Genomic DNA, 15,756 nt, shown 5'->3' with positions numbered 1-15,756 from the left:
TGGTCTATTTGATTATTAGTTTATGCCAAGTATATTAATAACCGAAAAAAAAATTGTTAAATATTATAATGATACAAAAGTGGTGTACATTACAAATATGCAGAACTTATTTTATTTTTTTTTAATTATTAATTACAATTTTTCGTGGAACACTCGTTCACATCTCATGGAACACAGTTAGAGAAATGCTGCTCTATTAGATGTCCTGGGAAGATGTAAGTGCAAGTTCAGTATAAGACTGCTATACTTATGCATATTCCACAATAATGGATTTTAGATTTCAAATACCTCCCGATTTTCAGACCGAGTAATTTAATTGAACAGAAAATTCATTTTTTGCTTGAATAACTGATTCATTTTCAAGCCTTTTATTATTTAATCTTTAAAATCTGTATATTCTAATGTCTGAAAATAGCACCAGATTTTGGAAATCTGGTACTATTTTCAGACATTAAAAAGGCAACTGGTCAAATTAATTTGTGGCATAAAGAATTTTAGAAGATGTGGGTATCTGTTACACTGTTGTAAAGGAGAAGACATTTTCCATTTTTATATTCATATATTAACAGAAGAAAATCTGTTTAATTATTAAAATTAAGGCAATTTGTAATATTACATCTTATGAATAGGCTGCTGAACAGGGAAGGCCACCAACTAGAACTTCCAGGTTTTATGCAAAGGGGGCATTACAGTATTTGGTTCCTATTTTAATGCAAACACTTACAAAACAGGTGAGTGTCCTAGTTATATAATTGTAAAACTTTAAGAAATTTTGTATTTATTACTCACTTATATGTAAAGCAATCCTTAAATTTATACCTATCAAAAATGTGAAATATAACTAAAAAATCATTTATTTTCATTCCTTTGTTCAACCTCAGTATTTACCAAAAGTTTTAGAAATTTCAGTAAATAGAAATTCTATTCTGTTTTTACCATTTCTCGTAATGCATTTATCAGAAATTTATCATCCACTATACATGTATAGTATTTATAATTCCTTAAGATAATCTTTTCATGCATAAGTTACAGCTTTTGTTAATTCATGAATCTGAATCCACTGAACAAGTAGAACAAAGGGAGACAGTGGATTCACAAAATCTGAAGAATTGACCTTTCCATCAGGTGCTATCGTTCTGTAACTGTGGCTTCAGTTTTCAAATTATATAAATGATGCAGTCCATCTTATTAGGGAGGGCTGCCATATGAGATACATTACGTCAGTGTTTCTCATTCTGTGTGCCTCGGCACTTTAGTATACCGCAAGTATGCTTCAACTGTGCCGCAGAAAGTGTAAATAAAAGAAAATAATTATAATAAAAAAATAATTGTTTTTGTTTGTTCTTATGTAATTATGTTAATTTTTCTTTAAAATTTCATGTATGTTCAAAAAAAAGAGATATTAAAAGTGTTTAAAACAACAATAAGTGTATTATTAAATACATATTAATCTTAACCCAACAGAAATAACTTCCCGTTTGTAAATATGAGTATAGTAGTGAATGTGGTGTGTTAGAAAATTTTTAGTGTGTTTTAAGTGTGCAGCAAAATTTTAACATCTTTAAAAATGCGCCACAGCAATGAAAATGTTGAGAAACACTACATTACATGTTAGATGTAATGTAGTGTTTCTGAACCTCTATTTGAAGTAGAGGATTCAAGTACAGTTCATGGACTGCTACTTATTATATTTTTGGGTATATTCTTTTTATTGTAATCATCCAGTGTTTTCACCTATTCATTCTCTCCAGTAGTTTGTCTAGTTCTTCCTAGAATTCATTGAAGCTGTCAACTTCCACAACAACAGATGGATGTTTCTTCCAGCAATCAAACCACTTGATGGCTAAAGGCATACTTCTGCCTGTCTATCCTGCAACCGTCCTTTCTCAGTTCGAATTTATGTTCCCTTGCATGCATATTCTGAGCAAGAGGAAGAATCTCACCAGCTTTGAGCTTGCTCAATCCATTCAAAGCCTTAAACAGATCACCTTGACGGTGCCAAGTCTCCAGATGCTGAAATTTGCAGAACTGAGCCTTTCTTGGTAAGAGTACCCTTTTGTTCCCCTCAACAATCTTGCACTTCTCTGTAGCTGTTCCAGCAGCTCTATACCCTTCCTAAAATGAGGCCTCCAAACCTGTATATGCAGTACTCAAGATGTGGCCTCACCATTGCCTTATACAATGGGATAATCACCTCGTTATCCCTGCTAGCAAAATTCCTGTATTGTCATTGACAAAACTCCATGAGCTGCACTGGCAACCTGTCTATACTGCTCAGAGAACTTCATATCTGACTGCAATTATCCCCTGGTCTTTTTACTACCTTTAGTATACTATTACACAGTTGGTATGTTACTCTGGGATTACTGCTACCTATGGAGTACTTTGCATTTGTCAAGTTTCAATTGCCATTTCTCTGCCCATCTGCCTAATTTTTCTAGATCTTGTTGCAGTAACTTACGTTCATTACCATCATTAACCACCCTGCCAACTTTTATATCATCTGCAAACTTTGCCATTAAGCTTGATGCCTTCATGAGTATCATTGATAAATGTGGAAAATAACAATGGGTCCAACACCCCTGGGGGGACTTCACTAATAACATTAGTCCATGAAGAGCAGTGCCACACTGCTCCAATTTGTATACTTGTGCCACTGTTCCAATTTGTACAGCAGTCTTTTATATGCAACAGTATCAAAACCTTTTCTGAAATTCAAGTATGAAATATCAAAATTATTTTTTGCATCTAGTTCGTTTGTGACCACATAATATCCAATCAAATTGGTCAGACAAGATTTCCCCATGACCACCCCTGAATCCAAGGATGCTCTCCTAATTATGGTTAATGGTTTGTTTACTTCATCTGCTGCCTTGCTTAATATAATTGGATAGATCCCATCCACCCCTGGTGCCTCTTTTTATGTTTGACTTCAACAATTTCTCTTCCATTTTCCTCACTACTACTTCTTCAGGTTGCATGTTCAATTTGAATGTTAAAGACCAATATTTTCCAACCATCTCTATCTCTTGCTTTGTTAAATAGTTCATGTTGAAAGACCCCCTGTCCATTCTTTGATATTATCAAGCCACTTTTTTCTTTGCCTTCCTTTTGGCCTTATCTCAAATTTTCTGTCTTCACAAAAAAAAGTAAAATTGGAATTTTTAAATATTTTGGTTATTTTTGTTAATAAATTGGCCTTAAGGTATGCTAGCCTACAAAACATGGAATAAGTGTTGTTCTCTGTCATGTATGATCATTTCAGTTCATATAGTACTTGCCTGGTGCAAAGCTAATTAACAGTGCCATTTAGTAAGATGCCAACAAAATATAATAAAATTTTTAGATGTGCAAGATTTTCTGTGTATTGTAAAATCCGAACAGAGTAACATGTTTACTTTGTATACTGTATGTAGATGTGATTTTTTTTTTTTTTTTTTTAATTTTAAGCTGTGGTAATTCAATGTAATTAGACATTTGCAAATAAATAAGTTTAAGGACAGCATGCAATCCACAGAAAGAAATGCAAAAATAGATGTATGGCATTTTATAGTTAATGTGATGTCACACATGCTGAATGTTTATTTGTATCCTTTGTCATAGAACATAATCTTCCTGTGACTTGTGCTGACCATATAACGTTCAGAAATATGTTTCCTGATAGTGAAATAGAGGGGGGAAATCAAGCTTTGGAAGAACTATAACAGCAGGCATCCTTAGTGAAATTGTGCAGATAGGGAAATAAGATGTAGTGATAGCTCTAAAAGGCCATTTTAAGTTGCTAAAGATGGCAGTAATTATGGTAACCTTTCATTTAAAAAAAAAAAAAGGCAAATTGAAAGCTGCTTGCTCTCATTGCTGGCATTGGAGGGTAACTCTACAGGGTACAACATTGGGCATCTTTTTTTGAATAACCCGAAAGCATATTGGATTCCTTTAAAAAAAATCTGTTTGGCACTTAGTGTTGACATTGCACTGTCATGATAGCTTAAACTTATGTAGAAAGGGTGTTGAAGGAGGATATTGAATACTTGTTGGTAATAGGCTGTCCTTGAATCTCAATTTGTGTACTGCAAATGGAGCTGGTGCCTTCCTCTGAAACTGGATGAAAATTTTCTGCATATTTACTACCATCTAGAAAGAATTGTGTGCATGCAACTGAAGTAAAAAGACATTTTGAACCATGTGTACATGCCAATGTTTCATAGGCTGCCCTTCTAGCCTACTAAATACTGGCTGTGTGGTAGATGACTTTCATCAACCGGTGAAATACCACCACTTTGCTTATTGGAGGCTTGAAGTGGTGAAACCCATGTTTAGTCTCTAGAGAAAAGTTTCTGGCATCCCCCTCTCCCCATACTTCTCCTTCAACCCATGCACGGTACTAAGTACTATAGGTTTTGATACCTTTTGTGTTTGGGGTTTTCATAAAAAAAAAAAAAAGACTGGTAGGACAGTTGTTCCCAGGGGCTCACATCTGGTGAGTATGGGCTTGGCAAACCCAGGGTCCTGAGCTGGATATCATCATTCTTCTCTTTCTTGCTTTCTTGGTGATTCCCTTCTACTTCTCTCTCTCTCTCTCAGGTTAACGCTGGAATTTTTTTTTTTTTTTTTGGCTGGTGCAGCATAAGCCTCAGGCTTCCTTGCACCATATGGCTAAAAATAATAATAATAACGTCTGGAAAGTATTTAAAGGAGAGGTCTTTAAAGGTATTTAAAGGTTGTGAGAAAAGCCATATAAACACTTTTCAGAGTTACCAAATTAAAAAGTACAACAAATGATCATTAGGGAGTGATCATTTTTAAATGAGTCATGTTTAAATACAGTTCATGATCCAGAAATTTTGAAAGAAGACAAAATTGACGAATTCAAGGAAACTTCTAAGTTGCAACCTTCTAATGAAAGATATCCTAAATAGGCTTAGCAAGCTGATAATTCTCTTCATGTTTGCTTGTATCTTTTAAATGTTTACTGAAATTGGAAAATCAAGACATCCTTCCATCCAACATGCCTCACATCCGTGTATTGAGGTCATTACTCCTAGAAATGCTGAAGAACTTGTGTCAATTTATTATAACAACAGTTTTTAAATCTTGATTACTATAGTAGACTAACCAGAAGGATGATTCTGGCTTAGTCATGGGTACTTTTTCTGCTAAGGTCATGGAAAGTGAAATGAGTAGATTTTCAGATACAGTAATACCCCGAAGTTACGCGATAGGTGGGTCCGACGAAAATCGCGTAAGTTGGGGTACAACTTTGCATATAAATACATATAAATTTTGCTTAATTGGGACCAAGGACTAACAAAAACACTAGTTTAGAAGAAAAATATTAATGAAATTGCAGTTCTTTATACATATTAATACAAAATATGTATTAAAAAAACAAATGACTTACGTTAAAAAGTTATTTCGATGTCGATGGCTTCATAAAATCTAACAAATTCGTCTGACGACACGGCGCGTTCTTTTTTTCACACAGAATTTCTTCGTAGCAAGCTAATAATTTTTTTATTCCTTGCTTTGTAGTTATAACGCGTTCTTCGTTGGAGTCTATGTTTTCTAAAATTTTTAAGCCCTTTACAATTGAGCCCTTTTCAATTTTTCAACCTGTCAAGTTTGCAATTGTCATGTGCTTTTCGCCGTTGCTTCATTTAGGCCTGTAGCACGTGCAATATCACATGGTCTTTCATTTTGCTCAAAGCGTTTCACAATTTCATATTTTTTCTCTATCGACAGAGGCGGACTGGCCATAAGCCTTACCGGGGAAACCCCGGTGGGCCAGTGTGATTTTGGCCATAACTCATAGTATGAGGCCACTATAAATTTTCCCAGGTAAGAATTTTTGACCCAGTCCGCCTCTGTTTATCGATAATTGCTTTTCTTTTTCTCTCTGAATCTGAATCTGAATTTCTCTCTCTCTGTCTTCACCAGGACGCTTCCTTTTCACACCTTTTAATTAAGTATTTTACTCATTTTTAGGGAATAAAGCACAATTACAAAACGAGGAGGCACGCTTGATACGCATAAACAAAGCTGCGCGCATGTAGCAACTGAATAAACAACACCATAAAGGCAGAGATACGCTATTAACTCCTCACATTTCTAGGGGTTACTACCATAAAACAATAAAAATCCAGTTGCGTTTCTGCTAGTGAAATCTGTTATAAACTGGTAGTAAACTCGATCTAATTGCATTTGCGATTATAGCGATAGCTGGAATTGTGTTGGTTTTTACATTATTATGGTGAAATGTGTTTCCCCTTCACTGATGTAAAAAACATAAAAGCAGCAAAGTTGAATTTTGTTCATCTTTCGCTCTCATTCTCCGCCGTCGCACCGTATATCGATAACATATGAAAAACGACCTTGAAGATAGTGGGCGGCAGCATTACCAAACGAAAAAATCAAGAACCGCGTAACTCCGAGTTCGCGTAAGTCGGGGTATTACTGTACTTCTTTGTTTTCGTTAAAGATGAAACAATACATGTTTTGTAGCATTAGTTCTGTTATTTTCCATGTGAGAACCTACCAGATGCTATTGTAAAAGAGGAAAAAATCAATATACATTGGTCCTTGGTTGGAGAACTTAAATTGCACAAGGAAGCTTGAAATATAACACATTATCCCAGTTCATGCTTAGTATTTTAACTATTCCTCATAGCATTGCTGAGTGTGAGAAGATATTTAAATGGGAAAAATAAATGGTATCCAGAAAGTTATCTGAACATACTAAAAGTGTGTGCAGCTTGCTCTTTGATGAAACTTTGGAAATGCTCTTGACAGGCAAGCGATATTTCTAGTGTGATTTTATAGCGTGTTTCATAGGAAGAGTACTCGTTCTTTAATAAACCCTCCACCGCTCGCAGTGTCACTGCTATTGCTAGCAACTTACTGCTCTCCTCTCCTCTTCTGCTGATCGCTTGGTCACTTGTTGGCACCGCCTCTGCCTCCACGTGGTGGGGCCGGTAACCTGGGAGAAGAAATCTCCTCTTCCAGGGCTAAAAGGAGCAGCGATGGATTGTGATGCATCACAATCCGTTGCTAGAATTCTCACCTTATGGCTATTATGCATTCACTATCCACACAACCTGTCAGCAAGGTATCTCCTTTTCTAACCGATTCTAAACATAAATGTTTAGAATCGGTTGTTGGATCCCCTAAAATGGTGAATCGGCTCCAATCTGGAGACCTTCTGATTGAAACTTCCAAGCCATTCAGAAAAACTTAAAATTAATAACATTTAACAGTATTCCAATGTCAGTTATGCCCCATAACACTCTGAACACCTCTAAAGGTGTTATCAGCTAATGGGACTTACCATCTCTGAACAAGAAATAATACAAGAGCTTAGTGAATAAAAGTGACTCATTCATAAAGAATAATGACCAAAAAAGATGGCAACCTACTACCAACCAGGTCCATCATTTTGACAATCAGTGCTCTGACTCTTCCATCTTCTGTTAAAGCAGGTTACTTAAACTGCAAGGTTTGGCCTTACATCCTGAACCCCATTCGCTGCTTTAAGTGTCAGAAGTACAGCCATTCTCAGATAGCATGCCAAGGTGATGCTTTGTGTCCTCTTTGTGGTTTCAAGGAGCATTTTCAAGAAGACTGTACAGCTTCCACTCCTATTTGTCCAAACTGTAAGGGAAACCACCTGGCATTTCCTAAAGCATGTGACCTTTGGAAAAACAGGCAAAATCTAGAAATATAAAGTAGAGCATAAAGCCACATACCCTGAAGCAAGAAAGCAAGTGCTACTAACCATCCCTAGCCGACCATATGCATTGGTCACCAGAAGCAGCCACTCAGCTGCAATTCAAACAGATGTCTCCATAGAACTGAGCATTTCCTTTACAACCTGGGCTAATACTGTGTTATTCACGCAGTTAGAAACCTACAGTCAACAAAACCAGCAATATGCTGAACAGTATCCCAACCGATGCTATCTCAACCTTGCCCGAAACAACAAAATCAACTACTGTTGAAAATCATAAGAAAATGAAACCATGAAATAGCAACATGGAAACTGATGTTTAATCAGAGGATGACGACACAGTACTAGAGTTACATGCTAATAATAATATCATGGATATGTCACGCCCAATCTTTCCCAGAAATGAAAAACTAAAACTAAGCAGACCTTCTCAGAAAGAACAGTCAGGTAAGTTTTCCTCAATCAAACCCAACCAATGAATAAATTCCTACAATGGAACTGTAGATGATTATGCAATAATATAGATGACCTGAGTGATTTACTAATTCAAACTAATGCAGTAGGTGTGTGTGCTCACAGGAAACGTTTTTATCACACATACTTCTATCAAATTCAAAAATTATACTATGTTTAGGCGAGGCAAGGTTTCTGATTCTCCTGCTTGTGGTGGGGTAGCTATACTTGTGAAAACTACAATACCCTCAAGACATTTCCAAATAAAACCTCCTTAGAAGTTGTAGCAGTTCGGATAGCATTGGGAATATCGTTAACCCTTGCATACACTTATATATCACCGAATTATCCTTGCTCCCAGAACTTGACAGTCTTATCGCACAACTTCCACCATCTGTCTGTTTACTTGGTGATTTCAGTAGTCACCATCCATTGTGGGATCTTCCACCATGGGTAGGAGAGGCCAACTAATCGAAACATTCCTGGATAATCATAACCTGACTGTTAAATTCTGGCTCTCCAACTCATGCTCAACTACCTACAGGTACTACATCAGTCATAGACCTATCCATCTGTTCAGCAACTCTTTTTCCAAGCATGGAATGGTCAGTGCTGAATGATCCATTCCACAGTGACCATTTTCTCATCATCGGTTCAATTCAAACGCAGTAAAGGCCATACTTCTTGGAACTTCCACAAAGACTGGAAAACCTATTCCACTTGTATCGTACTTGAAAAGCAATATGTACAGCAGTAGCAAAATCTGGATGATGTAACTGACCACATTACCAGCCATATATTATCTGCAGCAGAAATAATCCAACCAGTGCAAGCATGTACACCAAAATCAGTAGTGGAATGAAGAATGCTCCAAAGTGATAAAAACTGAGCTTGGAACCACTTTCGTAAATTCCCAACTACTGCCAACCTAATTGTTTACAAAAAACTCAGAGCTAAAGCAAGACAAATTAGAAAAGCAAAACATGCATCCTCATCCATTAACAAAAATAGTGATGCTCGAATTATCCAGAAAAAATACAGGCTCTCAGTGGGAAATTTCTACTGCTGCAATCTCCAATAATACAATGGAATGGGCAGAGCCTACCTTCCCCTACTGATATTGCAAATGTGTTAGCAGAGTCTTTTTATAATATTTCTGCTTCATCCTCTTATGCGACCTCCTTTCAATGCATTAAAACTAATGAAGAACATCAAAAATTGAATTTTCAAACTAGCCTCTTACTTCCTTATAACCAGCTTTTTACTCGGTTCAGCTCAAGAAATGCTTAAGCAAATCATCAATTAGTGCAGTAGGACCAGATGACATTCAATACAGTATGCTGAAACATCTATGTGAAGCCGATCTTGGCATATTATTACTGTTCAATAACCGTATCTTTTCAGAAAATACATATCCTCTCATGGCGGCATTCCTATATCAGTGCTATACCAAAACCAGACAAAGATCCCACTCTAGTCCAGAATTACAGACCGATATCATTAACAAGCTGTTTGGGCAACATATTTGAAAGGATGGTGCATAAGATTTCCGTAAAAACAGATCTACCCTAGATTTACTTGCAAAAATTGAATGCAACATATGAAATGCCTTCGTCATGAAACAGCGTCTAGTGATGGTCAACCTAGATATTCACAAAGCATTCAATACCACTTGGCGTCATGACATTAATAAAGATATGCATCAGTTGGGGCTGAGAGGCTACCTTCTTCAAATAATTCAGAAATTTTTAAAATTATGCACGTTTCAAGTCCGATATCGAAACAAGCTGTCAGCATCTTGCATTCAGGAGGAGGGTGTCCTGCAGGGTTCAATACTGAGTGCTACCCATTTGTGATTCGGGTAAACAACATATTGGAAGATCATCCAAAAACCATTCAAATATACATGTACAGCTAGGCCTCGCATAACGCGATTTCGATTAACGCGATTTTCAGTTAATGCTATTTGAAAAATTATACCACTTTTCACTTTACACAATGCAAATTTCCAGTTAATGCGATTTATTTTATTTTATGCAATAGTTGAAAAAGATTTGAATCGCGCGTTAAGCTTACCGCGAGTCGTACAGTCAATAAACAAACGTTTGCCTGCTGCCCGCCTCGGTGTGTTCCATTAACCATCAGAAGAAGTGTTACTTGTTTGTCTCCTGCTAATAAAGTCAATGCACACTTGCATAAAAATTCGAATTTTTAAATGAGCCAGATGAAAATGTTACCACGAAGGAGATAACGGTACAAGAACTGGATGAAATCTTTCGTATCGCATAGAACCTCAAACAAAAGGGTTGATGTTCTCTGTGATATTTATTTCGCCAGGGCCCAGAGAAGATTGTCGGCTATTGGAGATTAATTGATGAAAAGAGAAAGTCAACACTGTTCAATATTTCCGCAACAGTCATTTCTTCATTGTGTATTTTATGTCAGAGGTTCCCAAACTTTCTCGGTTCACGGCGCCCTTAGTGTCTCGTAATTTTTTCAAGGTGCACCCAGACCAAAAGAAATACCTAACAGTTCCATTTAGTAGTTAGGTCCAAACAACTTAATAAGAAATGCTGAAACTGTGAACTACCTCGAGCTAGTAGTTCGTGCGGTGTCCAACAGATGTCAAGTATCTCTCTGTTTCCCTCGAAAATTTAAAATATTCCACAGCGCACAGTTTGGGAACAGCTGTTTTATGCAATAAACATTTAATTCCATAATTATTTTCATTGTCTTTTACATTATATACAGTTAAAAAGTTATTTTTAAAATTCTTTATGGACATTCCAGAAGGTCAAGGACCAATTGTAGTTTTTCCTATTGATTATTATATTCGATTAACGTGTTTCCATTTTGTGCAATGCGCTTGCGGGACGAATTAATCGCGTTAATCGAGGCCAGCCTGTATACAGATGACCTCACTATGTCCTGCCAGTCACAAAATATGAATACTATCGAAAGACAGTTGCAAAGGATATCATCTTGCTGAGCAGAAATTCACCACTACTCACTTCTGCAAATTACCGTCACTTCATCCTGAGCTAAAGATCAACAACATGCCAATACCAATACCCCTTGCTCACACTGTCCATTTTCTTGGCCTGATGCTAGATAGGAAGTAAATTTTCAAGCACATGTAACTGACCTTCGGACCATCTGCTTGAGAAATTGAATATCCTCCGGTGTGTGTCAATTGTCATGGGGCGCTGATTGACATACCCTGATCCATCTTTATTGAGCTCTCATCAGGTCCCGCTTAGACTATGGTTCTCCAGTGTATGACTCTGCTAGAAAAACTACTTTAGAACGATTTAACATGATCCAGCACAGTGCTCTGAGTTTCTCTAGGGGGATCTCAAAACATCCCTTACATCTTCGGAGGAAAACATTACTTTTGATGTATGCTACAAAAATCTCCCGTCTTCTCTCATTCTAGTTGGAGATCTCTGTATAATACCGAATGGGAGTCATTTTACAATAGTAAGCTAAATGAAAACTGACCTGCTCCATTTAGAAGACTAAAAGAACTGACTCAAACATGGACACCTCCTGATTCACTTTGGACAAATATTCCTGTAATTCATGTCTATTTTCAACAGTGGGGAAAGAACACCTTGCTTCCCTACAATATAGCACAGTTACATGAAACTTCTAATCCAGAGGCCTGTAAAACCTATACAGATTGATCAAAGACTGAGACCCAAGTAGGTGCTGCAGCAACCTTCCCTTTATTCGCAATTTCTGTTTCATTACCAATAGAATGTAGTATCTTTACTGCTGAGCTTTGTGCTATTAATTTCAACCCTTCCCCATCTTTTCCATTATGCAGTATGACTGATGACTTTTGAGGTCATGATGGACATCATGGCGAGATCCAATCTTCATTACATTTCGAGGGTACAGCTCTAAAATGGTGTTCGCAGGCTGGCTGCTAGTTAGTACAATGGACCGAAACTATTGGTAACTCTTTAGGAGGCTTCCAGATCAGCTAGTGTATTATAATGCTACCTCTACTCTGCCAGTTAGTGACTGGAGGGAGTCTGAGCAGTGTGTATGTGGGGGAGCATTGTCGAGGCCACGTTATGTCAAGGATCTGGGTATATTCTTACCAAGTGTACACCATATCCAAAAATTTCATTAATGCATACATCATGTCTCCCCCCCCCACTTTTTCTTACTATTGAATACACCATGAATTGTCAAACTAATAGAGTAAGCTTATCTGCAAAAAGGTCTAAACCTCCCAAACCCTTCCTAGTTCATTTCACAAATATATGTGGTCTCAATTCTAATCTCAACGATGTCCATTTCCACTTGAAGTCTGCCAAACCCCATGTACTTTTTCTGACAGAATCTCAGTTATCGGTTGCTTCAACTACTGCTCATCTCAGTGGCCCAAATTATTCGCTGTATGATTCCTTTTGCCTCAAAGGTGGTACTTGTGCATATGTCCCCTTCCGATATTCCCTGTTAGAGACTTGGTAATTTTAAATATCCTCTTTTTGATCTTCTCTGGCTTAAAATCTCTCTACCTCATTCTGTGAAATTCATGTCTCTGCCATTTCCCCCAACTCCACTAATCACTTGGAGCTCTTTGACTTCCTCTCTTTGCAACTTGACTTTCTCCAGTCCAACTTTCCTAACAGTGAGGTAATTTTCCTTGGTGATTTTAATGTTCACAACTCCAGCTGGCTTCCATTTTCTAGTCACACCGACCCAGCTGGTCGAGATGCTGAGGCTTTTGCAGTTACTAATGACCTTGCACGGATTGTTCATTTACCTACAAGAATACCGGACAATCCTAACCATACAGCCAACACGCTTGATCTTTTTCTCACAAACAACCTTGTAAGTACACGGTCAAAGTGAGTGGTCCTTTAAGCACTTTAGATCACAACTTGGTGATTGTCTCTTCTCCAATGGAGCCTTTATCTCATGGCAATTCCCAACCTCGTATTGTCAATTCCCAACCTCGTATTGTTTGGCATTACAAGAATGCAAAGTGGGATCACTTGCGAGATTTCTTTTCTTCTTTTACTTGGACAGATTACTGTTTCCAGACTTCTGATGTCAATGTTTGTTCAGATCGTGTCAGTGAAATTATTCTTTTAAGAATGGAATCCATTATCCTACACTCCACTTTAAAATCTCGTTCTTTAGCTAAACCTTGGCTTTCCAATAAATGTGCTAAGGCTGTTCAAGAGAAGAATGTTCAGTGAAAAGTTCAGTGAAAGAAAGAAAAGTTCAGCGATAGAAAAGTTAAGTGAAACACAAGCATTTGCTCTTGACAACTCAAAGGTTCTCGATCGTGTTTGGCATAAGTCTTGTAAACAAGATTCCATCTTATGGTTTGCCAACTTTTTTGTAATTGGTTATCCAGTTTTTTTTTCTAATTGCTCACTGAGGGTGGTGGTAGATGGCTCTGTCTTCTAACTTCTCCACTAATGCTGGTGTCCCGCAAGGTTCAGTTCTTTGCCCCTACTCTCTTCCTCTTGTTTATTAATGACCTCCTTCCATTGACCAGAAATCCTATCCATAGTTTTGCCGATGATAGCACATTGCATTCCACTTTCCATTTTGAGAAACCTTGCCCTGCTCAATCGGCTTCAATTTCTTGAATATCTGCTACCAATTCCTTAAATGTTGATCTCTAAGTAATTCTCCAGTGGGGCAAAGACAACTTAATTGATTTCAACCCTTCTGAAACTCAGTCTTGTCTTATATCTCCCGCAATATGGATTCTTCTGCTCCTATGCTTATCTTTGGTGACACTCAGATTTCTAGGCAAAATAATATATCGCCTTTGGGGATTACCATGACTTATAATCTCACTTGGCACAAGCACATTACAAATATTGCTTCCTCTGCATCTGAAAAACTTGGTTTTCTCTTTCGCTCTCGGCGTTACTTTTCTTCCAAACAGCTGTTCATTCTGTACAAATTGCAAATCTGCCCTACCATGGAATATTGTTTCCACATCTGGAGCGGTGCCCCCAAAACCTCTCAGGCTTCTAGATTCCATTCAGAAGAGGGCAGTTAGGTTAATTAATGACTCATCTCGTCTCTCCGCTTGCTGTCTCATAGACGTACTGTTTCTGCTGCATGCCTTTTCTATAGGCATACAGCATGGCCACTGTTTTTCTGAATTGGCTTATATAATTTCCCCTCTCTTTCTCAAAACAGTCTGAAGAAGTGCTGCCAACAATAAACTAACTTTTCATCTTATTCACAATATTACGTTAATACACCAACCGTTGAGTTAAAATAATAATTTAATACTGTATATATAGTAACAATACAGAGGATACTGTAACGTAATCTATTTACAATAACTGATTATGAATAAAGCCTGAAAACAAAATAAAATACCAAAATTTTTAAAATACAATAAAATATATAAGGTAAAAGGCGTTAAAACTATTAAAACTGTACATTTGTAGCTTTTGGGGGCGTCCACCTCCTTTCTCAACAAGGAATAATGCTTGCGCAGCACATCCTTAAGTATCAGGTTCACAGCACACGTGGTTGATCAGGTGCATGAACAAAAGTTCCTACACCTGCCCCAGAACCGGAAGCAGCTCGGGAACGTGGTAAACAGAATCGCTCATCTTTTGAAAGGACTGTTGCCTCAAAAAGGGTAGGTAGGGTTACCAATGCTGTCTAGATTTTTGACAAAGCTGATTGCCCCCATAGTGGGAGCAATTCCACTATGGGGGCAATTATTCGTTGTTAAAGATAGTAAAGAATTCGTGAGCTTTGGTGAAGAGTCAGACTATAGAGGTGAATCGTTGGATGTAGTCATTGTTTACATGTATTCCTATAACACATGGGGTTCAATGTGTTAAAATGGCCCTACAGAAAGCTGACACTTTAAGTGCTAGGTCTCATTTAAACATTGAAGATATTTGTTGTGTAGAATTGTCTCTCGAGTACTGCTATGTTATTTCAAGGAGTGATGTACAAGCAGGTTCATGGCACAGCTATGGGCGAATCTAGCCATGGAGGAATTAGAAAACAGGATTTTTGGAGGATTGGAGTTCCCTATGCGTAAGTGTAAAAGATATGTGGATGACACATTTACTATTGTTCAAAGGGGGAGAGAGAGGAAGATGTGCTTGGTTTTCTCAACAGTTTTTCTCCATTTGTGCAGTTTACCTCAGAGGTAGAGGCAGGTGGTACCCTCCCATTCCTGGATGTAATGGTATACAGAGATGGCTCCAGGCTTAAAACCACAATTTATAAGACCAATGTGCTGGAGCCAGTACACCCACTACAGATCGGTGCAGACTAGACAACATAAGAATAGCGTTGCTAAGGCACTATTTGATAGGATTGGGACTCACTGTAGTACCTCTGAGGAGAGAGAGAGAAAGAAAGAAATTTCACGAATTGCAGTGGACCTTATGAAATGCGGTTACCCCCAGAGGATCGTGGATAAATATAGTAGAGGAATGGAGTCTATCCATAGAGAATTGGCTGCTCCGGTTACCACAGCTTACATTCCCTACTATCCGGGCCTTACAGAATGCATTGCAAGGTATTTCGGGATTATCAAGCACGCTGTGTGCAGCTTCCAGGTC

The 15,756-nt window shown here is 37.7% G+C and overlaps 1 protein-coding gene across 2 annotated transcripts in view; it reads left to right on the top strand.

Moving 5' to 3' along the window:
- The window catches only part of Fs(2)Ket (Importin subunit beta Fs(2)Ket), a 277,390-nt gene that overhangs the window by 109,305 nt on the left and 152,329 nt on the right, over positions 1-15,756 (top strand). For both annotated transcript variants that reach the window (XM_090388864.1, XM_090388863.1), the window contains exon 8: positions 630-731. In XM_090388864.1, coding sequence (XP_090244990.1) covers positions 630-731 — 102 coding nt within the window. The remainder of the gene's footprint in view (positions 1-629; positions 732-15,756) is intronic.

The sequence above is a fragment of the Mastigoproctus giganteus genome, chromosome 14 (assembly GCF_048544385.1).
Source record: "Mastigoproctus giganteus isolate SK-2022 chromosome 14, ASM4854438v1, whole genome shotgun sequence".
NCBI lineage: Eukaryota > Metazoa > Arthropoda > Arachnida > Uropygi > Thelyphonidae > Mastigoproctus > Mastigoproctus giganteus.
Note: the sequence above shows the minus strand (reverse complement) of the source record. Positions and strands in the feature narration are given on the sequence as shown.